This window comes from Dendropsophus ebraccatus, chromosome 10 (assembly GCF_027789765.1).
Source record: "Dendropsophus ebraccatus isolate aDenEbr1 chromosome 10, aDenEbr1.pat, whole genome shotgun sequence".
Taxonomy (NCBI): Eukaryota; Metazoa; Chordata; class Amphibia; order Anura; family Hylidae; genus Dendropsophus; species Dendropsophus ebraccatus.
The window spans coordinates 92,799,196-92,825,492 of NC_091463.1; the positions used below are offsets into that span (position 1 = coordinate 92,799,196).

The following is a 26,297-nucleotide window of genomic DNA, read 5'->3' on the forward strand; positions in this document are numbered from 1 at the left end:
GACAGGTCAGAGCTCAAAGAACTTACACAATATTAGGCAGGTGGTTGTAGTTCTATGGATAGGTCATGTAATTCAAGGCACTGAGATGTTTTTTTCAAATTTAAATGTAGGGGGGGATTGCAGGGGGTCTGACCTCTGCACCCTGTGAGGATCGCTAGATAATGTCCTGGCTCCTTTGTTATGAACAGAGCTGCGGGTCAGCATGTTATCCACAGCTCCTTTCATTCTCTATGGAGCCACCTGAAAGCGCTGAATGCTGTACTCCGCTCTCTCCAGCTAATCCATAAAGAATGAATGGAGGGGCCTTGATCTAGAGATCCCCGGTGGGCACAGAGGTTGGACCCCCGCAATCTCACACTTGTTTGTTATCCTGTGGGGCTTAGGAGCATTTGGGGCTTCGCCCGTCAACTCGGAGCACCCCCCTTGGCCCGCTAAGCCCGCCCCCTCTTGTGCCGCCCACTATGCATATTCATATGTGCGTAGTTAGAGTTAAATCAGAAAACCCCTTTAAGTTTTAGGATTGGGCCACATGTTTTTGTAATTTGTTTCTTTTTTTTTGTTTTGTCCGGAACAGAACTGTTCATTTTAATTGTTCTTTGGATCTACTGACTTAGAAGTATTGGTAACAAAAACTTAATGTTAAAACTGATGACAGTGGATACACATGCGCACTAAACTGTGTAACAGAAGCAAATGGAGCCCATCCTGACTGTGTGCATGGAGGCATGTCATCCATCCTCAATAAGTCATTAAAAAGTAGTAACATGAAAGGAGGCACAGAAACAAGTATTGGCCAATTTATATTTATTCTAAAGAAAAGTATTCATGACTATTTTATTATTGCTAACAATAGTCTCGGCCAACACCATCCCCTCCATTAAAAATAAAGTTTTTTTGTGATTGATGTCTTATAATGAATTGTTTATAATAGAGAAAAAGAATGATTAAAGAGGTTGTCCATGGAAAATTACCTTGTCCCCTATCCAAAGCATAGGTGGCTAGAAAGAAATCGCGAGGGGTCCGACCTCTGTCCCCCCGCAGATCTCCGCATTAGGGCCCCTGGATTCTTTGTTTTGAGCCACAAGTACGGCTTTATTAATTCCTATGGAGCCGCCGGAAATAGACGAGTAAGCACTTTCTGGCTTACTCGACTCTTTCTGGTGGCTCCATAGGAATGAATAGAGCCGTACCCGTGGCTCTATCAAAATAAAGAAGTGGGGCCCAATACGGAGATCGGTGGGGGGTATTGAGGTCGCATCCCCCACGATCTCTTACTTGATTTACTTAATTTTCCCTAGACAACCTATTTAAAATTACAAATTATTTGTATTAATGAAAATATTAAGGCTCCCAACACAGAAGGAAGTTTCTTTATTAACAGAGCACAGACAGACATCCGTATAGATCAGAGATTGGGAACCTTCGGCCCTCCAGTTGATGCAAAACTACAATTCCCATCCTGCCTGGACAGCCCAAGCTTCAGATTGGAATTGTAGTTTTGCAATAACTGAAGATCAGAAGGTTCCCTATTGCTGTTATAGATAATACATGGTGCATGTTGGTCACTTTCAGGTTGTAAACCACATTAGATCCCATCACACTGTCTGTAAGGGAGCGGAAAATCATCAGCGTCAGTTTTCCCAAGAAATCTTGGACCGTTGAACAACAAAATTAACTTGTCGAGACGTCCTTTGAAGGAGTCCTAATTGTAAAGAACTACATAAAGCTAATTCTGCAGACTTCCTCCAAACATTTCATTAAAATGGCGGCTGTCAATGCCTTCTCCATTTTGACACGACTACTGAACCAATCACAACGGTGACTATGACGAGGATGACGGCCAGGCAGATGGCGATCACGGCCCCAATGGATAGAGTAGAAGAAGCGCTGCTCAGAGTATTAAAATCACCTGAAATTCCTGCACAGAGAAAACACAAAAACTGTGTCAGTCTCATGGTGTAAGATGGTGTTCCTCAACATGTGGTTTTAGAGCTGTTGCAATTCCCTGAATGGGATTTACTGATTGTCCAGACGGCCTTCTTCTTTTGCGAAAGCTGGAGAGTCAGGGAACCATGGTGTAAGAGTTAATATTCACTCTGGGCCCTGTGTTAGCCAAAGTAGTCAGTGTCGGATGATATGTACCCTGGGCCTTGAGCTGTCCAGCCACCCTAACCTCCTCCTGTAGAAGATGGCCCCCTGTGTAGCTCCCCTTTAGTAGATGGTCCCCTGTTTAGGTCGCACCCCCTTCAGCAGATGGGCCTTTGTGCAGCTCCCCTAAATTAGATGGCCCCCATGGAAAGAAAAAAAACAAACATCTCACCTCTCACATGCTCCCCCGTTTCTGCAGCTCTCCTGGTGTACAATGTCCTCTTCTGTCTTCTGGCACAAGCAATGTGCGTTACAGATACGGCCTGCGCCAGAAAATAGAAGAGGACATAGCACGCCAGGAGAGCTGCAGCAACGGGAGGTGCTAGTTTTTTTGTTTTTTTCCCATCATGTGATGTGGCCAGTTTGAAGCCTCGGGTCCCGGACAGCTGCCCAAGCCGCCTACATTATAGTCCACCACTGATAGTAGGGATCAGGGGGTGGATGAGCAACAAATCAGGGGTAGGCCCAAATTAACAAATAATTTTCTAACCGCCAAGGCCTCATGACATACTCATTTTTACACCTGTCCTTAGTCTTCCTCACAGTGAACATTACATCCTGATACAAACACCCCCATCCCTTGGTGTCGAAGATTCGGCCTTCTCCTGCATATTCTCAGCCTTTTATTGTTACCCAATCATACAGCACATCCGCCGGTCCCATACACACTAGTGGAAAGTTGGCTGAACCCAACAACTTTCGCTCGACTGACGAACTGACTGATGTGTACAGGGAACTCTAGACTCTCCCCAGACTGGTAATGGGGGGGGGAGAAGAGTCGGACATGTTGGATTTCAGTGGAGTTTTCCTTCCTCTCTCCACTGAGAATTCATGAACATTTGGCCAAGTCATATGTTCAAGTGTATGGAAGAATCAGGAGCGATAGCAGTCAAGGAAATGAATGTAGTTATTAAAGGTGTATGGCCACCTTTAAGGCTTTCTCCTTAAGTCCCATTCTTCTCACTTAGTATTACAGGTGCAGGGCCGGGACAAAGGGTAGGCCAGGGTAGGCGATGGCCTAGGGCGCCATCTCCTGGTGAATTACAGGGGGCGCAATGTAGCTTCACGTAAAAATCCCCCCACCCCACCTGACCTCACACAGCAGAATCCCTTCTCCACTATGCTCCAGCTCCGCAACGGCGGGACCTGCGCTGCTCCTCCTCTCTTCTGCTTGGCTCTGGAGCAGAAGAAAAGCTTCTAATTAATGTCACATGACCTCTGGAGCCAATCAGGAGAGGGGAGAAGTGCAGGGACAAGTGTAATGGCAGATACCCCAACCCCCGCCCCCCCTCCCGACAGAGAACGATGAGGAGACTGATCGGCATCCTCAGAAACATCCTCAGTGTCCTCCTCCACTGCTACTGCTGTGTGGGTGGGTGAGTATTTGTGTACTAATGGAGTGAGTGTGTGTGTGTGTGTGGAATTTGTGACTGAGATAGGACAACTCCCAGCATGACCTGTATGACTGAGGTAGGACAACAACTCCAAGCATGACCTGTATGACTGAGGTAGGACAACAACTCCCAGCATGACCTGTATGACTGAGGTAGGACAACAACTCCCAGCATGACCTGTGTGACTGAGATAGGACAACTCCCAGCATGACCTGTGTGACTGAGATAGCACAACTCCCAGCATGACCTGTATGACTGAGGTAGGACAACAACTCCCAGCATGACCTGTGTGACTGAGATAGGACAACAACTCCCAGCATGACCTGTATGACTGAGGTAGGACAACAACTCCCAGCATGACCTGTGTGACTGAGATAGGACAACAACTCCCAGCATGACCTGTGTGGCTGAGGTAGGACAACAACTCCCAGCATGACCTGTGTGGTTGAGGTTGGACAACAACTCCCATCATGTTCCTGTGTGGCAGAGGTAGAACTACAGCCCCCAGCATGCACCTGTGTGACTAAGGTAGAACTACAGCTCCCAGCATGCTCCTGTGTGTGTGGGGAGGGGGGGGCGCCATTTGCCTTCTCTGCCTAGGGCACCAAAACTCCTTGTCCCGGCCCTGTACAGGTGCATGGAACCCAATGGCTTTCAGTACCATCTATTATAGCTACAGCCTCCAGACTTTCACCAGTTCCACAAATCCACTGTCTTACCACCTCCTGCCACCTCTATCTCAAAAACATTTCTCATATCCATTCTTTCCGTGACCTCGATTCAAAAAGAATGCTGCTACATCCTGCCCTGATCATCTCCCTTCTAGACTACTGCAACATATTTCTCTATGGTCTCACATGGAGGACTCCCCTGCCTCCTCCTCTGTGCCGATCTCATCGCTGGTTAACCATTGCAAGCAACTTCGTTCAAAATGTTAAAAGTTTCAAATGAGGCGGTCCATAAGCTGTCCCCTTCATATATCTGGGACCTGATCTTCTAATATCTCCCGTAATATGACACCTCTGTCTATTCTCTTCTACTGTACACTCTTTTAGTGCCTTATTTTAGCACATGGCACTGAAGTTAAGGCACACATACTTCCTTCCTATACCACGCCCCTTTTCTGATAGGCCCCACCTCTTAATATATATATACAGTATACTATGATTCTACTTACTCAGATCTTGGGTATAATTCGCCGTCATACTACTGTGACTGACTTTACAGGTATAAACCCCATTAGCTGTGGATGTGACATTGAGCGATAGAGAGGTTAGATATGTCAGGTCAGGATATGGCAGGGTCAGCCTCTCCAGTATCTCCTCTGATATCTGTTTTCCATCCTTGTACCACATTATGTAGATGTCCTTGGGGTAATGTCCATATGCCCGGCAGTACAGCCTGACTCCACCATTGTCTATAGGAATCTGTGTCACTTTGATAACCGACAGCTCTGGAAGAGGAAGAAGAAGAGTCAATGGGTTTAATGTTATGGCTAGTTACTGAGGTATAAGCCATGGAAGCCCCCACCATCTTACTTTTCCTATTAAAAGTGCAGGTTCCCAGTGCCAGCAGTTCGGTTATGTGGGGTATACACGTATGCAGCAAAATCTGTTGGTTTTGTATTAATATAGTCATATTGGAATTAAAAGTAATGGCAATTTCCTCAGCCTCCGGTGTATCCGCCGTCCATCTTGCAGTCTCCACGTTGAAAGTCATAAATGGTTTTCCATCATAGTGATATCCAAATGAAGCCTGGACCGTCCCATTGTCATAGAGCGTACATCCCTTTAATTTCTGCAGAATGTGGTATCCTAAAAGCAGGGGAAAAACGCAGAAAATTAATCTGACTATTAGGTCCCATCATTGTATATTGCTTCTATTGGCCAGGGAAAGTGTCATGAAGGCGGGGCATGTCATGCTTTGTGTCTCTGTCCGTCCGCCTCAGTAAATCATTGTCAGACAGAGACATAAAACTTGATATGCCCCGCCTCAATGGCATATGCCAGCAGAAGGGGGTGGCGTGTGCTTGTCAGGGATAGACCAAAGGGGGATAAGGAATTCAAAGCCCAAACTTCCTCTCCTCCATGACACGCTCCCTAGCTGGTAAAGCGATGAAAACGATGAAAACTTTTCGCATCTATTTCTGCAGGCCCGGACTGGCCCACAGGGGATAAGAGGAATTCCCCGGTGGGCCCTACTCCTTAGTGGGCCCCTGAGCAAGAGGTGGGCCTCCCTGTTCAGCAGCTTCAGGATGACATGTAACCCCCCAGGACTGCTGCACACACCTGTAAGTAATGTACACTCATTTGTACCTTCCCCTCTAAGGCTCCATTTACACAGAAAGATTATCTGCCAAAGATTTGAAGCTTTCCTCAGGCTTTCCTTTATGACCTGATCTTTGTTTATAGTCTGTTTCTGGCTTTGGCTTCAAATCTTTGGCAGATAATCTGTCAGATAATCTTTCTGTGTGAATGGACCCTAAGGGCCCTATTCCACGGGACAGTTATGGTTCGCATAATCGTTAACGATAAACAATACAAACCACCGCTATTGCGAAAGACCTGAAATCGTTCACCCATTTACATGGAACGATAATCGTTACTTATGATCGTTCTTGCGGTCATCTTGTCATCGCTATTGCATTCATCACTACTGTGAACGACCAAACGGCTTCTTATTCAATGCGAACGATTTGCGAATGAGCAACGATAAAAATAGGTCCAGGTCTTATTAAACGATCAACGATTTCTCGTTTGGTCGTTAATAGTTAACTGCTATTCAACCGAACGATTTAATTTGAACAACTTAACGTTATTCTGAACGATAATCGTCCCGTGAAATAGGGCTCTAAGAATAGGTTCAGACTGCGGAATCCGTGCGGATAAGTTCCGGCGGATTCCGTTGCCAGTACCCGTGCGCCATTCTGCCGGCTCCATAGTCACCATTCTATGGGTGGGCCGATTACACTATCCGCCAAAAGAATTGACACTTCAGTTCTTTCAGCGGAATGCTGAATGCATAGAATGGTGTCTATGAACGGGTACGAGCCACGGAATCCGCCAGAACTTATCCGTGCGGATTCCGCAGTCTGAACCCGCCCTTCTACATAAACCTGCTGACAAGTTACTAGCAGTGAGCTAGCATCGCTAGTCACACACACAGCTCTGTCACTATAGTAATGTGACAGATTTGGTGCTGGTTATAACTGGTGTATAAAGGGTGGGCCCCTAGAATCAAATTCCCTGGTGGACCCAAGGTACCCCAGTGTGACACTGTCTCTCCTACATGTCAAAAGTTTTTAAAAACACTTTAAGGAGGCCACAAAAACATGTTTTCCAGCGTCCTACAACAAGACACTGGATTCTGTCAATGCTACTTACCGTTTGTGTGATTTAGGTCATCTAAGAAGGTGTCTAGGAAACGTTGCATATCTTGCTGTTGGTGATAAAACGTAATACTTGTATCCAATAAAGTTGCATTTGGACTTTTAAACCAGGGAACTCTTCGTTCTATCACTTCATTGTCGCTGTCGTACCAGAATAGAGTGACATCATCCAGCCTCCTTGTCATTGTGTATAAGGGAAAGTCAGATGTCTCATCATTGGTTACAGTCCAGTAGAAGTAATGAGTGTGGAAGCCTGGGGAAGAGAGAACATGAAACACACAATGGTTGTAGTTACACTGGAATCACAGTAATCCTGTAGTTTAAGGTGGACGTACACCTTCAATAACCACCGTCCAACAGGTATCTCTGCCATCCTCCCTATACACATGACATATACCCTGACATATACCCTGACCCATGACATATACACATACCCTGTGTTCTCTATGCGGAGAAGCAAGCCACAGCCATATTGCTCTGTTGGTGACTTGTCTCTATGAGAACAAAGGGGTCGGGCAACGAAATTCCATCATGTCCGACCCCTATCTCCACCAAATCATCTGTCGGTGGAGACTTGGGGGGGCTCCCATACACTGTCAGCAAAACCTACTGTCAGCGGTCAGTTGAGCTGACGTCAGTATAAAGTCTATGGGGACCTTTACATCACAGTTACCTTCAAGGGTCTTTCAGTAGATAACATGATGACTGCCATACAGAGATTTCCCCATCAAAAACATTTTTGGCATGTCCACAGACTGTCCACTTGCCCATAACACTCGGTCCACTCAAGGCACCCCTACTATCTCAACACGTTTAAAATTAATTTCACAATTTTTTTTATTATTTTTTTTACATTTCACAATCACAAGCTCCATTTTTTTTTAATTATACAAAGACCCCAGACCCCTGTAGAGTTAAGGTGGTCATACACTTGCAATAACTTCCAGCTGAATAGTTCCCTCTCCCATCTTCCCCCATATCAAGAACGTCCAACACAACTCAATATTCATATGTTCTCTATGTATAAGGGAAGGATAAGCCGCAGCCTGACTGCTCTGGCAACAGCTTATCCCTTCTGAGAACAATAGGGTCCAAAAAATCCAGCACACCCAATTCTTCTCTCTACTGACATCAGGTATTAGCGGAGAATCAGGAGACTGCTATATACCTGTCGGCCAAACCCAGCAGCAGAGACGGGTTCTGACAACTTTTATATGAGACATTTTGGCGCTAAAACACTGCTGTTTTATACAAATTACGACCAAAAAATATATTGCAGAAAATAATACTGAGGGAAGGTTGGGTATGCATTAACATAGTCAATATTGTTGCCCAATAGACATAATACATAGACATATTAATGTCCATGTATGTCTGTTGATTGAAAACACAGAAAAGCTCTGTTCACACACTGTTTGTTTAAATTTAGTGGATGGCTGCCATTTAATAATAATAATTAATAATTACCTTTTCTTTTAAACAATGGCCGTTGCTTTGAAGTAATATATAATATATATGGCTACATACTAAATTTCATCACTGTGTGAACATAGCCTTTCTGTGTTTTAAGTCCACTCCGGGTTTTGGTTGCAAAATACTGGCTATGGCTATGTTCACACAGTGTATATTTTCGTAAAAGTACGGCCGTTGTTGCAATCGGCAACAACGGCCGTACTTTGTACGAAAAGACACGCTGCATGTTCTTCTATGGGATCCCGGCCAGGGCGTATACGCTCCGGACGGGATCCCAAGTGGCACTGACAGGTCAGTTTTCTGCAGCCACTATTCATTGAATAGCAGCCATAGAAAACCATGTCAGTGCACACTGTGAAGCGAGCGGCTCTGGCCGCTTGCTTCATAGTGTGCTATGGGGAGTACTGATGTGGGAGCGCACGGATGTGCCCGCATTAGAACTCTATGGCCATAAAGATCATCCGGCCAGTACTGCAGTACCGGCTGGGATGATCTTTGCAGAGACCGGCCGCTCTGTGACTCGGCCGGGTCACGGAACGGACGGTACAATACGCCGTGTGAACATGGCCTATTCCTGTATCTGGCACACTTGTATAGGTATACATGACCAGAACCATACATAGCAGCCCGGTATACGACATCGATGACTGATTTAGTACATAAGAATACTGTATTACTATTTCAGGAGATGTAAATTTCTAAACGCTGGATAAAACTTTACAAGAAAGCATATAAAGTAATCTTACCTGCACAAGAAAAGCGAACAAATAACGTGAGGAAAACTATGGGTGTTATAGATCTACTCATGGTGGCCCCCACTCCCGGGATCTTATCCTTCTCTTATAGAGTCTGGCACCGATTGAACTCTTACAAAACTCTTCACCAGGAAATCCCGGAGCTGTGAGGTGTGTCCGAGATGTGAAAATCCCTTCTTAAATTAGGAAGTAATATCTATAATTCCCACAGGATCAGATTCCCAGGTATCATGTGACCTGTCATATACAAATAACATGTTCTGTAGTAGAGTCTGTAGATGTAGAGTCTCAGATGCTACCTTTGGGTAGTGTACCACTTGGTGAGAGATCAGTGACTGCTGGATATGTCTTACAGGGAACTCATAGACATCTTGTCCAGTTGAAAGACTTTTAGAGAAGGTGCATCATTGGACTGAGAGAAGCAGGATGGTCCTGTGATGAATTGTAGCCATCTATGCTGCTCTGACCGGCTGTTAGGAGGTGCTGGGAGCAGTGGTTATATGAGCGAACATGGTCAGCCAGCTCAATCACCGGTAGAGAGGAGCGTCTGATCTGCCCGCAATCACAAGAAGCTTGCCCAACTAGGCCTCCATCCCAACCATATCTCATCTTGTATCCAGTCTAGAGGTGCCCAACCATATCTCATTTTGTATCTAAACTAGAGGTGCCCAACCATATCTCATCTTGTATACAGCCAAGAGGTGCCCAACCATATCTCATCTTGTATCCAGACTAGAGGAGCCCAACCATATCTCATCTTGTATCCAGGCTAGAGGCGCCCAACCATATCTCATCTTGTATCTAAACTAGAGGTGCCCAACCATTTCTCATCTTGTATCCAGCCAAGAGGTGCCCAACCATATCTCATCTTGTATCCAGGCTAGAGGCGCCCAACCATATCTCATCTTGTTTCCAGGCTAGAGGTGCCCAACTGTATCTCATCTTGTTTCCAGGCTAGAGGTGCCCAACACTATCTAATCTTGTATTCAGGCTAGAGGTGCCCAACCATATCTCATCTTGTGCCCAACCATATCTCATCTTGTATCCAGGCTAGAGGTGCCCAACACTATCTAATCTTGTATTCAGGCTAGAGGTGCCCAACCATATCTCATCTTGTGCCCAACCATATCTCATCTTGTATCCAGGCTAGAGGTGCCCAACACTATCTAATCTTGTATTCAGGCTAGAGGTGCCCAACCATATCTCATCTTGTTTCCAGGCTAGAGGAGCCCACCAATATTTCATCTCACAGGTACCCCATCACATCTGATCTTGTTACAGGTACTCTAGAGTTTCCTAGAGCCTCCGCACAATTGTAGTGTTCCCCCAATAAACTTCTCATTTCCTCTAATCATTACATCACACACAGATGATCATTACACCACACACAGATGATCATTACACCACACACAGATGATCATTACATCACACACAGATGATCATTACATCACACACAGATGATCATTACATCACACACAGATGATCATTACACCACACACAGATCATCATTACACCACACACAGATCATCATTACATTACACACAGATAGTGTCGGACTGGCCCACCAGAGGATCCCCCAGTGGGCCCTTCAGCTTTAGAACCTGCACAAACACTGACTGACATGTTGTTTCTCACTGGTTTTTCATTGGTGGGCCCCAGATATCCCAGTCCGACACTGCACACAGGTCATCATTACATCACACATAGAAAGTATTATTTGATTTGAATAACTCCTTGGTGTTTTATTTTTTGTCTATGGGTGAATTAGGCAGGAATTGGACTTAGTTCTTGATGTGCTGGAAGCAAGAATAATGGGCAACCATAAGGATCTGAGCTAGTTGTGATGGGTGGAAACCAGGTCAGAACAGCAACAAAATGTCAGGTCTTGTGGGACGTTCCTCCCATGAGTTATACCTAGCAGCAGTGGCTCACAGAAGAACTGCCAATAAAGTGATAAGAGGATCTTGGGCACCAATGGCTCATTGAGGTATATGGGGAGAAGAAGCAGGACAGCATGGTCCACTATCACAGAGGAGCTACTCCTACCAGAAAGCTATACAGATTTGAAAATCACTTTTACTTAAAATTCTCCAGTCTTCCAGTACTTATCGTCTGCTGTATGTCCTGCAGGAAGTGGTGTATTCTTTCCAGTCTGACACAGTGCTCTCTGCTGCCACCTCTGTCCATGTCAGGAACTGTCCAGAGCAGGAGAGGCTTTCTATGGGGATTTGCTGCTGCTCTGGACAGTTCATGATATGGACAGAGGTGGCAGCAGAGAGCACTGTGTCAGACTGAAAAGAAAACACCACTTCTTGTAGGACATACAGCAGCTGATAAGTATGGGAAAACTTGAGATTTTTAAATAGAATTAAATTACAAATCTTTTTAACTTTCTGAAACCAGTTGATTTGAAAGAAATAGATTTTCGCTGGAGTACCCCTTTAAAATGAAAAACAATGGTCCATAATTGTGATACAAAGTAAGCCAACCAAAGCAACTTATTAATCTGTATAACTTTCTGACACCAGCTGATGTAAAAATAAATATTTTTCTCCAGAGTTCCCCTTTAAAGGATTTAGTGCAGAATCCACCAGATATCTTCACAGGTCTAAGGAGTCCAGGTATCTTTGACAATGACTAATGACACCAGATACTCAGGTATATAGTTTGGCATGAACCTTTGTACCACAGAAATGTCTTGTTTTTTTATTTTATGTCAATGAAATAATGTATGCAACAACCATTGGTAAATGTATTTTTATTACATAAAAAAAAGTTTCACTTTTGTATTAGTGTAAACAATAATTCTGGCTGACAATATTCCCTGCATCAAATCACTGACATTCCCTATAGGCCCTATAGTAAAATACATGGTGTGAATGAGGCCTATAGTAAAATACATGGTGTGAATGAGGCCTATAATAAAATGGGAGATTTATCAAACATGGTGTAAAGTGAAACTGGCCCAGTTGCCCCTAGCAACCAATCAGATTCCACCTTTTATTCCTCACAGGCTCTTTGGAAAATGAAAGGTGGAATCTGATTGGTTGCTAGGGGCAACTGAGCCAGTTTCACTTTACACCAGGTTTGATAAATATTCCTCATGGTGTGAATGAGGCCTATAATAAAATACATGGTGTGAATGAGGCCTATAATAAAATACATGGTGTGAATGAGGCCTATAATAAAAATTAATAATCAATAACTGATAACAGGAAATAAATTAAATCCCAACAAATTCCCATCAATGATAATAAATCAGTTCCCAACATAGAAGTGTCTTGTAAGTGTCATGTATATATGACGCTTGTCTTGTTGTCGTGTACCATACATTGGATTCTGATAGCAGATGTCACTCTCTTCAACGTCTCATAAAGACGACAGAACCAAATGCAATGAGAACTGCGATGAGGATGACGGCCAGGCAGATAGCGATGACGGCCCCGATCAACGGATTAGAGGAAGTGTTACTGAGATTTACAAAATCACCTGAAATCCCTGTACAGAGAAAATATAAAAAGTTTTATGATTAGGTCAAAGACTAAGTCTCAGGCTGGGTTCACACTGCGTTTTTGCATTTTTGTTTTCTTTTCATACCATTTATACAAAAAACAGATGTATTTGTGTTCATCCGTTATGATCTTTTTTTTTTCCATTGACTTCCAAAATTACCATATGAACCAAAGTGATACCATCACAACTACATGAAGCAACAAATTAGCCCTCAAACCCTCAAATGGGGCTATATAAAAAAAAAATTAATGTTACAGGAATCAGAATAGAAATTTCTTTTTAGCATTTTTATTTAGTAAAAATTTTTCTTTTTATATAGTAGTAAAGTGATACAAAAGCTATAAACATGGGGATTGTCGTACAGAATCAAGACAATCTGTCAGTTTTGCACTGCACAAAAATGAACCCTCCCTCCCCCTTCAAATTTTGATTTATTTTGTAGGGTTTTTTTGTTTGTTTGTTTTTCTTTTTGCAATTTCAAACCCCACAAATTATATTTTTGGTCCTACATTGTATTTTACAGTAAAAATAAAAACTGCCAATACAAAGTACATACGCGATAAACAAGCCCTCCCATATAGTTCTGTAGATGGAAAAAGTTAGGGAACAGTTATGGCTTAGGAAGTGGAGAAAAAACTATAATACTAAAGTGAAAATTGTTTGTGGCCATAAGGGGTTAAAAGAGTTATTATATTAATGTATTTGCATAGTGTATGTGAATGTTTAGTGTATTCACACCCACAGTGCATTTTGTGACAAAATTTTAATAACAAAAAAAAATACTTGGAAGTGACAATGCTGTAATCTTTTCCGCACTAGAGAGGAGTTTATAGATATTTTATGCACTGGGCACCATCTGACAGGGAGCAGCTTTTACGGTTTATGGTCACGACCACACTTTTTTTTTTTTGGGCCAATTTTTTTTTTTTTTTAATAATGCCTATTGTTTGAAACAACAGCCATTATTTGAGCATGACAGCCCCCCCCCCCCAAAAAAAAAGGAGGTTGTGTGGTCGTGGCCTATAAGTGGACTGTTCTATAGACTACATGCTACTTATGGAGTTTCGGAATTCTGGCATGTTTGGTAAATGGTTTCCCATCTTAAGCCACGCCCCTTTGATGAAGCTAAGCTGTCACTTACAAAGCTTCCCCCAGTTTTTTTTTTTTTTTTTTTTTTTTTTTATTCTTGTGACTCCAGTGCCGTTGAGGAATTGAGAGAAAAACGCCAGAAGAAATGCCAGTATGCATATGGACATTTTCTCTGATGTTTTTTCTTCTCTATAGAAGTCTATGGAAAGAAAAAATATTTCTTGAAAAAAGGTCCCATGCAAAGCGTGCCATCAAGGAACAGAATAACGCCAAAATGTCCTAAAAAAATTCCAAACACAAAAATGCCCTGTGGGTATTGACTCTCTGCTATGATCTGGCCGCCACATTTTTGAACCAAAAATCTTTTGGGGAAATACACCAAGCGGGATTTCTCCCTAAGGTTCCATAAGAATAAGCTTGTAACTCCAATTACCACGGATATTGCAGAAATATAGAGAAAGGATATAGGGAGCAAATATTTAGTGCTAGAGGAAATCTGTCTGCTGTATAACAAGTAGTAACCACTTATACAGGTTAAAGGGTTTACCCAGTGCTCCAAAATTTTTAACATGTTTCTGCCATATTAGTAAACATAAAAAACATGTTATACTTACCTCTCCGGGCTCCCCTGGTGTCCCGTGCTCGTCTCGGGAATGAGAGCCCGCTCAGCCAATCACTGACTGTGGCGCTTTCCTGTCTCAGTCAATGATTGGCTGAACGGGCTGTCACTCCTGAGACAAGCTTGGCTACATGCGACAGGAGAAACCAGGGGAGCACGAAGAGGTAAGTATAACATGCTTGTTTATGGCTGGATAGCCACATTAAGCTGCAATCCTGATATCTATAACTGGTATGTATAATATGCAGGGGTGATTCTAGCCTCTCTGCTGCCCGAGGCGAACTATAGAATGACGCCCCCCCCCCCCGTCAATCCGCCCACATTATAATCCACTACTGCCCCCCCCCCCCCACTGCTGTCCCCAATAAACATAATGTTTGGTCCCTTTCTGCACAGAGGATGTCAGGAGAGGAGGGGGCTGACTTTATAGGAGAGGTCCCAGCAGCACAGAGGATGTCAGGAGAGGAGGGGGCTAATCCTATAGGAGAGGTCCCAGCAGCACAGAGGATGTCAGGAGAGGAGGGGGCTAATCCTATAGGAGAGGTCCCAGCAGCACAGAGGATGTCAGGAGATGAGGGTGCTAATCCTATAGGAGAGGTCCCAGCAGCACAGAGGATGTCAGGAGAGGAGGGTGCTAATCCTATAGGAGAAGTCCCAGCAGCACAGAGGATGTCAGGAGAGGAGGGTGCTGATCTTTTAGGAGAGGTCACAGCAGCACAGAGGATGTCAGGAGAGGAGGGTGCTGATCTTTTAGGAGATGGTCCCCCTCTTCCCCCCTTATAGATGGTCCCCCTCTTCCCCCCCTTATAGATGGTCCCCCTCTTCCCCCCCCTTATAGATGGTCCCCCCCCCTTATAGATGGTCCCCCTCTCCCCCCCCCTTATAGATGGTCCCCCTCTCCCCCCTCCCTTATAGATGGTCCCCCTCTCCCCCCTCCCTTATAGATGGTCCCCCTCTCCCCCCTCCCTTATAGATGGTCCCCCTCTTTCCCCTCCCTTATAGATGGTCCCCCTCTCCCCCCCCCCTTATAGATGGTCCCCCTCTTCCCTCTCTCCCCCCCCCTTATAGATGGTCCCCCTCTCCCCCCCCCCTTATAGATGGTCCCCCTCTCCCCCCCCCTTATAGATGGTCCCCCTCTTCCCTCTCTCCCCCCCTTATAGATGGTCCCCCCTCTCCCCCCCCTTATAGATGGTCCCCCTCTTCCCCCCCTTATAGATGGTCCCCTCTCCCTTATAGATGGTCCCCCTCTCCCCCCTCCCTTATAGATGCCCCCTTATAGATGGTCCCCCTCTTTCCCCCTCCCTTATAGATGGTCCCCCTCTTCCCCCCCCTTATAGATGGTCCCCCTCTCCCCCCTCCCTTATAGATGGTCCCCCTCTTTCCCCCCTCCCTTATAGATGGTCCCCCCCTTATAGATGGTCCCCCTCTTTCCCCCCTCCCTTATAGATGGTCCCCTTCCCCCCCCTATAGATGGTCCCCCTCTTCCCTCTCCCCCTCCCTTATAGATGGTCCCCCCTTATAGATGGTCCCCCTCTTCCCCCCCTACCTTATAGATGGTCCCCATCTCCCCCCTCCCTTATAGATGGTCCCCCTCTTTCCCCTCCCTTATAGATGGTCCCCCTCTTCCCCCCCCCTTATAGATGGTCCCCCTCTTCCCTCTCTCCCCCCCCTTATAGATGGTCCCCCTCTCCCCCCCCTTATAGATGGTCCCTCTCCCCCCTCCCTTATAGATGGTCCCCCTCTTCCCTCTCTCCCCCCCCTTATAGATGGTCCCCCTCTCCCCCCCCCTTATAGATGGTCCCCCTCTCCCCCCTCCCTTATAGATGGTCCCCCTCTCCCCCCTCCCTTATAGATGGTCCCCCTCTCCCCCCCCCCCCTTATAGATGGTCCCCCTCTTCTCCCCCCCTTATAGATGGTCCCCCTCTTCCCTCTCTCCCCCCCCTTATAGATGGTCCCCCTCTCCCCCCCCTTATAGATGGTCCCCCTCTTCCCTCTCTCCCCCCCTTATAGATGGTCCCCCTCTTCCCCCCCCCCTTATAGATGGTCCCCCTCTCCCCCTCCCTTATAGATGGTCCCCTCTCCCTTATAGATGGTCCCCCTCTCCCCCTCCCTTATAGATGGTCCCCTCTCCCTTATAGATGGTCCCCCTCCCCCCCTTATACATGGTCCCCCTCTCCCCCCTCCCTTATAGATGCCCCCTTATAGATGGTCCCCCTCTTCCCCCCCCTTATAGATGGTCCCCCTCTCCCCCCTCCCTTATAGATGGTCCCCCTCTTTCCCCCCTCCCTTATAGATGGTCCCCCCCCCTTATAGATGGTCCCCCTCTTTCCCCCCTCCCTTATAGATGGTCCCCTTCCCCCCCCCTATAGATGGTCCCCCTCTTCCCTCTCCCCCTACCTTATAGATCGTCCCCCTCTTTCCGCCCTCCCTTATAGATCGTCCCCCTCTTTCCCCCCTCCCTTATAGATGGTCCCCCTCTCCCCCCCCCCCCTGCACAGCAGATAAAACAAAAACAAAAAACAGCACACAACTCACCTGCCCTCCGTTCCCCCGTCGAGCCTCTCTGGTCTGGTCCCGGCTGATGTGCGGCTGCCCGGGGTGTCCCGTCCTGTCCCCGGCAGCGCGCGCATCAGAGAGCTCCCCGTGTGCCTGTGGCTGTGACTTCCGGCGCACGGGGATCTCTCTGATGCGCGCGCTGCCGGAGACAGGATGGGACACCTCCGGCAGCCGCACATCAGCCGGGGGACTAAGGCTGCATTCCCACGTTCCGTGATCCTGACGGATCACGGACGTGGAATGCATTTACCTGAGTCCCCCCGCGCCCGGACAGCATCTGTAATGAGATGCTGTGAGCGGGGGAGACTGTATTCATAAGCGCCGCGCGGCTGATTCATTACACCGCGGCGCTTATGAATACAGTCTCCCCTGCTCACAGCATCTCATTACAGATGCTGTCCGGGCGCGGGGGGACTCCGGTACATGGTACGATCAGTGGCGGATTATAATGTGGGCGGCCGCCCGAACCGCTCATATTATAATCTGCCACTGAATGCCGCCCCCATGAAGACAGCTGGTGGCGCCGCCTGAGGCAGACGACTCAGGTCGCCTCATGATTGCGGCGCCCCTGATAATATGTCATATATATAATATTATTCTACTTACTCAGATCTTGGGTATAATTCGCCGTCATACTACTGTGACTGACTTTGCAGGTATAAACCCCATCAGCTGTGGATGTGACATTGAGCGATAGAGAGGTTAGATATGTCAGGTCAGGATATGGCAGGGTCAGCCTCTCCAGTATCTCCTCTGATATCTGTTCTCCATTCTTGTACCACATTATGTAGATGTCCTTGGGGTAATGTCCATATGCTCGGCAGTACAGCCTGACTCCACCATTGTCTAGGGGAATCCATGTCACTTTGATAACCGATAGCTCTGGAAGAGGAAGAACTAAAGTCAATTTATCACGTTTCCTAATTACATGTAAAAAGTATTGCCGCACCATTGTTATCTATATAAATAGGAAAGGAAGACGGATGATCAGCTGATCCCCATAAGACGAAGGAACAGGAACTGTCCAGAGCAGCAACATAGAGCAATGAGAGCACTGTGTCAGATTGAAAAGAATACACCACTTTCTGCAGGACATACAGCAGCTGATAAGTACTGGAAGACTTACATTTTTAAATAGAAGTAAATCACAACTCTATATAAATTTCTGAAACAAGTTGATTTGAAAGAAAAAGATTTTCGCTGGACAACCCCTTTAAGGGCATGTATAAAGGTTAAGACTGAGATTTTTCCTTTTTCTTTTTTTAATCTAGTTTTGGCTTGTATAGTGCCCACACACCTAATACTAAGTTCAGCCAAACCTGTTGCCGCTGGTGGGTTCAGCTGACAGTATAAGGTGTATGGCGACCCCCTGACTCTTCACCATAGAGGAGAACGTTTGGATGTGGAGGACGTTCTTGTACACGGGGAGGACAGGAGAGAGAACGTTTATGAGCCGTACCTTTCCTACTAAATGTGCTGTTTCCCAATGACAGCAGGTCCGGTATATGGGCTATACATATATTCAGCCAGTTTTGTCGGCTTCTGAGTGTATCAGAGTTGCCATCCTCTGCGTATCTCTCAGCCTCCGGGGTCTCTGCCGTCCAGGTTGCGGTTTCCACATTTAAAGACATGAATGGTTTTCCGTCATGGCGATAACTGAGCACAGCCTGGACCGTCCCGTTATCATAGAGCGTACATCCCTGTAATCCCTGAAGAACGTGGTAACCTTAAATCAGACAGAAAATGAATCTGGTTAGTCAGTCCGTCTATGAAAGAAGAAAGAGCGTACGTCGGGCCCGTTCATTGCACATGTTATGTTAAGCATTGTTTAAAAATTCTAGCAATATTTTTTCTAATCTCTATCTATACTATTTAATAATCCTGAGATCTAGCAGTTTTCATTCTCACCACTAGGGCTAAAACTAAGCGGAGACTTCCTGTTGCATCTGTGATGATAAGTGATCTGTTCACACACCGTATATTTTCATAAAACCACCGCAGTTGTACAACGGACGCGATTTATACGGAAATATACGTCCATTGCTGCCTAGGAATCCCAGCCGGAGCGTATACACATAGTATACGCTCCAGCTGGGATCTCTCGCAGCGCCGCAAACAACTGACATGTCAGTTTTGTGCGGCCGCTATTCATTGAATAACGGCTACAGAAAACCATGTCAGTGCACACTATGGAGCGAGCGGATCCGGCCGCTTGCTCCATAGTGTGCTGTGGGGAGTTCTGATGCAGGCGTGCACTGATGCACCCACATCAGAACACTGCGGCCAAAAAGATTATCCGTCTGGTACTGCAGTACCGGCCGGGATGATCTTTTCAGAGACCGGCCGTTCCATGACCCGGCCGGGTCACGGAACGACCGGTCTAAAACGCTATGTGAACATAGCCTTACAGTGAAACATGACACCAATAGAGAGAACAGACAGAACAGATGAAACTCCCACTTCCTGAGGAATGACCTCCTCAAAGGTCACAGAGCATGCTCACTAATGTTTCCCATTCCCCATATTATGGATTCACAAAGTTACTGACCACAGTGGGAATACATCATGCATAACTTTTACTTAAAAAGATTAAAAAGACTGTCCTAGTCTATAGACACTTCCTATACAAATGTACTACAAGTGTACTACAAACAGATAATACTGTACTGTACGTATGAACCACTGTAAGTGGCCAAGGGACACTGCGATCAGGGCATCTAGTAGGGGAGGGAAATGTGCCCTCTAGGCGAGAACTCGGTGCCTCACCTTGACTTTTGGGGTAGCCCACCTCTATAATTGGGGGCTCCAACCACAGTGACAGTCCTATTCTCCTCTAAGTGAAGGGATCAATATAATAAACAAACATTAAGTGACATAAAAAGTCCCCACTTGGGTTAGTTAATAATATACAGTAAGCAATTTTGAGTCCAGGATGATCTCATCAGTCATTTCAATAGCCAACAAATAACAAGTTCCAACGTGCTTCCCCTTTCTTATTAATGCAGGTTCATCAGGGAACTAAATATCATGTATCACCAGCTAGTGGAAAATTCTGCAATCACTACCAATAAATGAGCATAGGATGATATGTGTATTATATATATATATATATATATATATATATATACACTGTATGTATATATATATATATATATATATATATATATATATAGAGAGAGAGAGAGAGAGAGAGAGAGAGAGAGAGAGAGAAATTTTGGCAGCACATCCATGACTCTGTTCACACTGCAGGTTGCACGCTGCTTGTGGCTTAAGTACAGACAAAAAACAGAAGGTGCAACAGCAACCCACAGGTATACGGTAGGCCCTTGCACCTGTGGGTTGCTGTTGCACCTTCTGTTTTTTGTCTATATATATATATATATATATATATATATATATATATATATATATATGAATAAAATTTTGTACACCAATGATATATGATATATATACGTGTCCGGTCTACATATCAGGACTTCCATTCCACATTTTTCATGTAATCTCCCTGATGTTTTTTCATGCATTTTTTCTTTGCCTGCAAATGCTGCCATAAAAAATGCTACATAAAAGTCTGCAGTAAAATATTACAGCAATGAATTTCTTGTAATTCTTTGTGGTAATCCAACCCCCCCCCCCCCCCCCCCGAAATATTTATTTGATAACACATACACAACAACAACAACAATGATGCTACTTACTCTCGGTGTCGTTTAGATCATAGGAGATGTTGTATAGAAGGTTTTGCCTAAATCTCTGTTGGGAATAGAAGTTAATACTTGTATCCAATAAAGTTGCATGTGGACTTTTAAACCAGGGAACTCTTCGTTCTATCACTTCATTGTCGCTGTCGAACCAGAAAAGAGTGACATCATCCAGCCTCCTTGTCATTGTGTAAAAGGGAAAGTCAGATGTCTCATCATTGGTTACAGTCCAGTAGAAGTAATGAGTGTGGAAGCCTGGGAAAGAGAGAACAGGTGCACGTTTTAGTTAGCATTTGCTGAGATTTAGCATTACCAGGCTTCATCATATGATCAGCATTATCAGGCTTCATCATATGACCAGCATTACCAGGCTTCATCATGTGATCAGCATTACCAGGCTTCATCATGTGATCAGCATTACCAGGCTTCATCATGTGATCAGTATTACCAGGCTTCATCATGTGATCAGTATTACCAGGCTTCATGTGATCAGCATTACCAGACTTCATCATGTGCTCAGCATTACCAGGCTTCATCATGTGATCAGCATTACCAGGCTTCATAATGGGATCAGCATTACCAGGCTTCATCTTGTGATCAGCATTACCGGGCTTCATTTAAAACATCAGTTTTAACTGCACTGTGTAATGCTAAGTTTACACGAGGCGATTATTGGCCCGATCGTACGATTAACGATGTTGGAGTAACGGTTTTTTTTTCATAACGATCAGCATTTAGATGGTACGATATATCATACGGAAAAATCGTTTTGCGATCGCGCGCGCGCAGCCCGGCCCCCCGCTCAACCGCAGCCCCCTGCGCCGCCCCGATCGGCACCCCCGCTGCTCCGATCGCAACCCCCGCCTCCGATCGCCCCCCCCCCCTCCGCTGCCGCCCCGATAAGTGGCTACAATCTATCCTACCTCATGACATCACAGGAACCAGGAAATAAAGGAGACCAGGGGGACCTGGGGAGGCGGACAGAGGCAGAGTGAGGACTATGGAGGACCAGGGTATACAAGTGTAGCTTGTTTATTATGTTTTCACCACTCCCTGCCTGCCTAATTATTTTGCCTAGACTACACCTTTAAGCTTTGATATTTGTATTGTAATGGTGGTTATGTCCACTTCCCTATTTAAAGGGGTTATCCAGCGTTAAAAAAACATTGCCACTTCCCCATTGCCCCTCCAGAGACAGCACTACAGTTTAGGTGTGGTTTGCAATTGAGCTCCATTCACTTTAATGGAACTGGGTTGTAAAACCTGCACCGAACCTGGAGACAAGAGCGGTGCTGTCTCTTGAAGAAAGCCGCCATGTTTTTCTAACTTTGGATAGCCCCTTTAAGTTCATGCAACACATCTGCTGACAACTAGTTTACCTTAATAAACAGGTCAGAGGAGCCCAATTTGGTTTACTAGGGGTACAAGCTTCCCTTCTGCTCCCTTTGCACATCTGTAGAGTTACATCATGACTGCAGCCACCCCGGGGGCCATCTTACTGGAGACAGATTTGGGCTATGTTCCCACACAATATTTTTGCTCAGTATTGTGGTCCTCATATTTCAACCAAAACCAGGAGTGGATTAAAAAGACAGAAAGGCTCTGTCTGTGTGAGAACATAGCCTTTCTGTTTTATTAATCCACTCCTGGTTTTGGTTGCAAAATACTGAGCAAAAATACTCTGTGTGAACATAGCCTAAGTAATAAAGCACTGAGACAAAAGCTGTAAGCAGGGCCGGCCTTTGGGGTGTGCGACCTGTGCTCTCACACAGGGCGCTTCACTCCTGGCAAGTTAGGGGGCCCCTCGGCCTCCTGCTGTGGCTATGTGACAGTGCTGACAGCCCGACCTCTGGGTACTGAACTCTGTCACAAGGGAAGATAGGACTCCTCCCTGCCTGCAGGGGGCGACATTCTGATTACAGTCACTCTCTATCCAGGCTATGGATCTTTTCTTTGCATGCAGCACTGCTGGGGAAAGTAAGAAGCTACAGTCAGTAAGGTGAGTGAGGTCAGTAAGGTGAGTGAGGTCAGTAAGGTGAGTGAGGTCAGTGAGGTGAGTGAGGTCAGTGAGGTCAGTAAGGTGAGTGAGGTCAGTAAGGTGAGTGAGGTCAGTGAGGTCAGTAAGGTGAGTGAGGTCAGTAAGGTGAGTGAGGTCAGTAAGGTGAGTGAGGTCAGTAAGATGAGTGAGGTATGGTTAATCTCTGACACTGATTTATATTACAGCAGGGAGATAAGTCATGCAGAGAGCAGGGATGTCGGGCAGGTCCATAGATACAGCTGCCCCGCAGTCCCGTCCTTTATTGTATCAGACCCATCCAAGGGTTACACTCCCCCCTCCTTTCTTCACCACCCTTGCAGTTCGTGTGTCCCGGCTCCTATAAGGCCCCGTTCACACAGAGCAGGAGCGGTGGAATTGTGCTGCACCTGACCTGTTAGGCCCCGTTCACACAAAGCAAGAGCGGCGGAATGACACGAAAGCTGGCAGCACGGAGGCTGGGGCTATGGAGATGGATAAGGCCTCCCTCCTCCTACTCTTCCCCTGACTCGACTGCTCCACCTGACATGTTAGGCCCCATTCACACAGGCGGAATGACATGGAGGCTGGTGGCATTCCGCTGTGGACAATTCCGCTGCGGAATGCCGCCAGCCTCCGTGTCATAATGACACTCTATGGGAGGCGCGTGCCCCGCATCGCTCAGCGTCTTTCCGCGCTGAAGAATTAGATGCAGCGCGCGCCTCCCATAGAGTGTCATTATGACATGGAGGCTGTCGGCATTCCGCAGCGGAATTGTCCACAGCGGAATGCCACCAGCCTCCGTGTCATTCCGCCTGTGTGAATGGGGCCTAACAGGTCAGGTGCAGCAGTCGAGTCAGGGGAAGAGTAGGAGGAGGGAGGCCTTATCCATCTCCATAGCCCCAGTCCGCTCAGTTCTGACAGGGCAGACATAAAACACAGGTTTAGGGCAATAAAAATCTGGAAGTTCCTGTGCCCATCCTCTGAGGAGACCCCCAGTTCTTCCTTTATTTCTCTCCTGCACAGACCTCTCCTCATGTATAGTATATACAGTATATAGGGGCAGTAACACAAGCTGCTTTTATGCATATGTGACACTTCATGTTTTCCATAGTTTCTTTTCTGGTGTTAATTCACCAATGTGTAAAAGAAAGCTGGATGTACAGAAGGGTCTCTGTGATCTCTACAGCTCCCCCCATCCACTTTCTCCTCTCTCTACAGCTCCCCCCATCCACTTTCTTCTCTCTCTACAGCTCCCCCCATCCACTTTCTCCTCTCTCTACAGCTCCCCCCATACACTCTCTCCTCTCTGTACAGCTCCCCCCATACACTCTCTTCTCTCTCTACAGCTCCCCCCATACACTCTCTCCTCTCTGTACAGCTCCCCCCATCCACTCTCTCCTCTCTGTACAGCTCCCCCCATACACTTTCTCCTCTCTGTACAGCTCCCCCCATACACTCTCTCCTCTCTGTACAGCTCCCCCCATACACTCTCTCCTCTCTGTACAGCTCTCTGCCACTCATTGCCCCTTAACATTTATATTCCCCTCTTCTTATCTCTCCTATTGTTTTTTTTATTGCTAATTTTACATCTATCCCTTAATTTTCCCTCATTTCCATCTTCTCCCTGCCATTCTTTTCTTCTCCCTGTCTCTGATACTGCCAATTCCCTCTCTTTGATCTATCTGTCTCAATAGGCCGCTCTCGCTCTGACATTGTGGCGCTCGAGTGACGTATATGTGGGCTTGTCCATTATATGGGGGCACAGAGCAGCCTTACTATTTGGGGGCATGTATTGGGCATACTGCTTATATGGGGGCACAGAGCAGCCTGACTACTATTTAGGGGCATGTACTGGGCATACTGCTTATATGGGGGCACAGAGGGGCCTGACTACTATTTGGGGGCATGTATTGGGCATACTGCTTATATGAGAGCACAGAGCTGCCTGACTACTATTTGGGGGCATGTATTGGGCATACTGCTTATATGGGGGCACAGAGCTGCCTGACTACTATTTGGGGGCATGTATTAGGTATACTGCTTATATGGGGGCACAGAGCTGCCTGACTACTATTTGGGGGCATGTACTGGGCATGCTGCTTCTATGGGGGCACAGAGGGGCCTGACTACTATTTGGAGGCATGTATTGGGCATACTGCATATATGGGGGCACAGAGCTGCCTGACTACTATTTGGGGGCATGGATTGGGCATATGCTTATATGGGGGCACAGAGGGGGCCTGGCTATTATTTGGAGGCATGTATTGGGCATACTGCTTACATGGGGGCACAGAGCTGCCTGACTACTATTTGGGGGCATGGATTGGGCATACTGCTTATATGGGGGCACAGAGCTGCCTGACTACTATTTGGGGGCATGTATTGGGCATACTGCTTACATGGGGGCACAGAGCTGCCTGACTACTATTAGGGGGCATGTATTGGGCATACTGCTCATATGGGGGCACAGAGCTGCCTGACTACTATTTGGGGGCATGTATTGGGCATACTGCTTATATGGGGGCACAGAGCTGCCTGACTACTATTAGGAGGCATGTATTGGGCATACTGCTTATATGGGGGCACAGAGCTGCCTGACTACTATTTGGGGGCATGTATTGGGCATACTGCTTACATGGGGGCACAGAGCTGCCTGACTACTATTAGGGGGCATGGATTGGGCATATGTTTATATGGGGGCACAGAGCTGCCTGACTACTATTTGGGGGCATGTATTAGGCATACTGCATATATGGGGGCACAGAGCTGCCTGACTACTATTTGGGGGCATGTATTGGGCATACTGCTTATATGGGGGCACAGAGGGCCTGACTACTATTTGGGGGCATGTATTGCGTATACTGCTTATATGGGGACACCGAGCTGCCTGACTACTATTTGGGGGCATGTACTGGGCATGCTGCTTATATGGGGGCACAGAGGGGCCTGACTACTATTTGGGGGCATGTATTGGGCATACTGCTTATGTGGGGGCACAGAGCTGCCTGACTACTATTTGGGGGCATGTATTGGGTGTACTGCTTATATGGGGCCACAGAGCTGTTTGACTACTATTAGGAGGCATGTATTGGGCATACTACTTATATGGGGCACAGAGCTGCTTGACTACTACTGGGTAGTTGTTAACTGACTACAACTGGGTCAACTGACTACAACTGGGTTGTAATACCACACACAACCTGAGGACTGGGATGTTGCTGTTTATATAAGATAGTAGCCATGTTTTTGAATCCTGGATTAACCCCAGCTACCTTGTTGCAAAAACAGCAGCTCTGCCCTGGTTGTAAGTGCATAGAGCCGCTAACAGAACAAGATGTAAGAATCCCGAGTAGCCCAAACCTCTATGTACGGCAGAAGATAAAGTAACGTTACCTGCAAAAGCAAAGGGAGCGGATAAGATGAGAAGACAAATGTGGGATAATCTGTGCCTCCTCATGGCTCTGCTCACTCCGTCCGCTGTCATACAAGTCTGGTGCCGCTCACACTCTTACCACACACTTATCAGAGCAGCTCCAGAGCTGTAAGGTGTGTCCGCACCTAACATGTACACGTCTCTTGTTAAATTAGAAAATAATAGAGTATATATACAGTGTATATAATTCCCACAGGACAAACCGGAATTG

At 46.2% G+C, this 26,297-nt stretch overlaps 2 protein-coding genes across 2 annotated transcripts; both read right to left on the reverse strand.

The window, feature by feature from the left end:
* Positions 1-787: 787 nt before the first annotated feature.
* LOC138765800 (major histocompatibility complex class I-related gene protein-like) lies at positions 788-9,294 on the reverse strand. The gene is made up of 5 exons (XM_069942860.1): positions 9,150-9,294; positions 6,926-7,183; positions 5,081-5,356; positions 4,720-4,995; positions 788-1,918 (listed from the first exon to the last, which is right to left on the reverse strand). Exons 1-5 carry the CDS (start codon positions 9,208-9,210, stop codon positions 1,773-1,775), a joined length of 1,017 nt encoding a protein of 338 aa, XP_069798961.1. The 5' UTR covers positions 9,211-9,294; the 3' UTR covers positions 788-1,772.
* A 2,929-nt stretch (positions 9,295-12,223) lies between these two features.
* LOC138765801 (major histocompatibility complex class I-related gene protein-like) lies at positions 12,224-26,180 on the reverse strand. Its single transcript, XM_069942861.1, has 5 exons — positions 26,047-26,180; positions 20,634-20,891; positions 18,395-18,661; positions 17,542-17,817; positions 12,224-12,656 (listed from the first exon to the last, which is right to left on the reverse strand). The coding sequence occupies exons 1-5, from the start codon at positions 26,135-26,137 to the stop codon at positions 12,520-12,522; spliced, it is 1,029 nt and encodes a 342-aa protein (XP_069798962.1). The 5' UTR covers positions 26,138-26,180; the 3' UTR covers positions 12,224-12,519.
* Between the last annotated feature and the right edge of the window lie 117 nt (positions 26,181-26,297).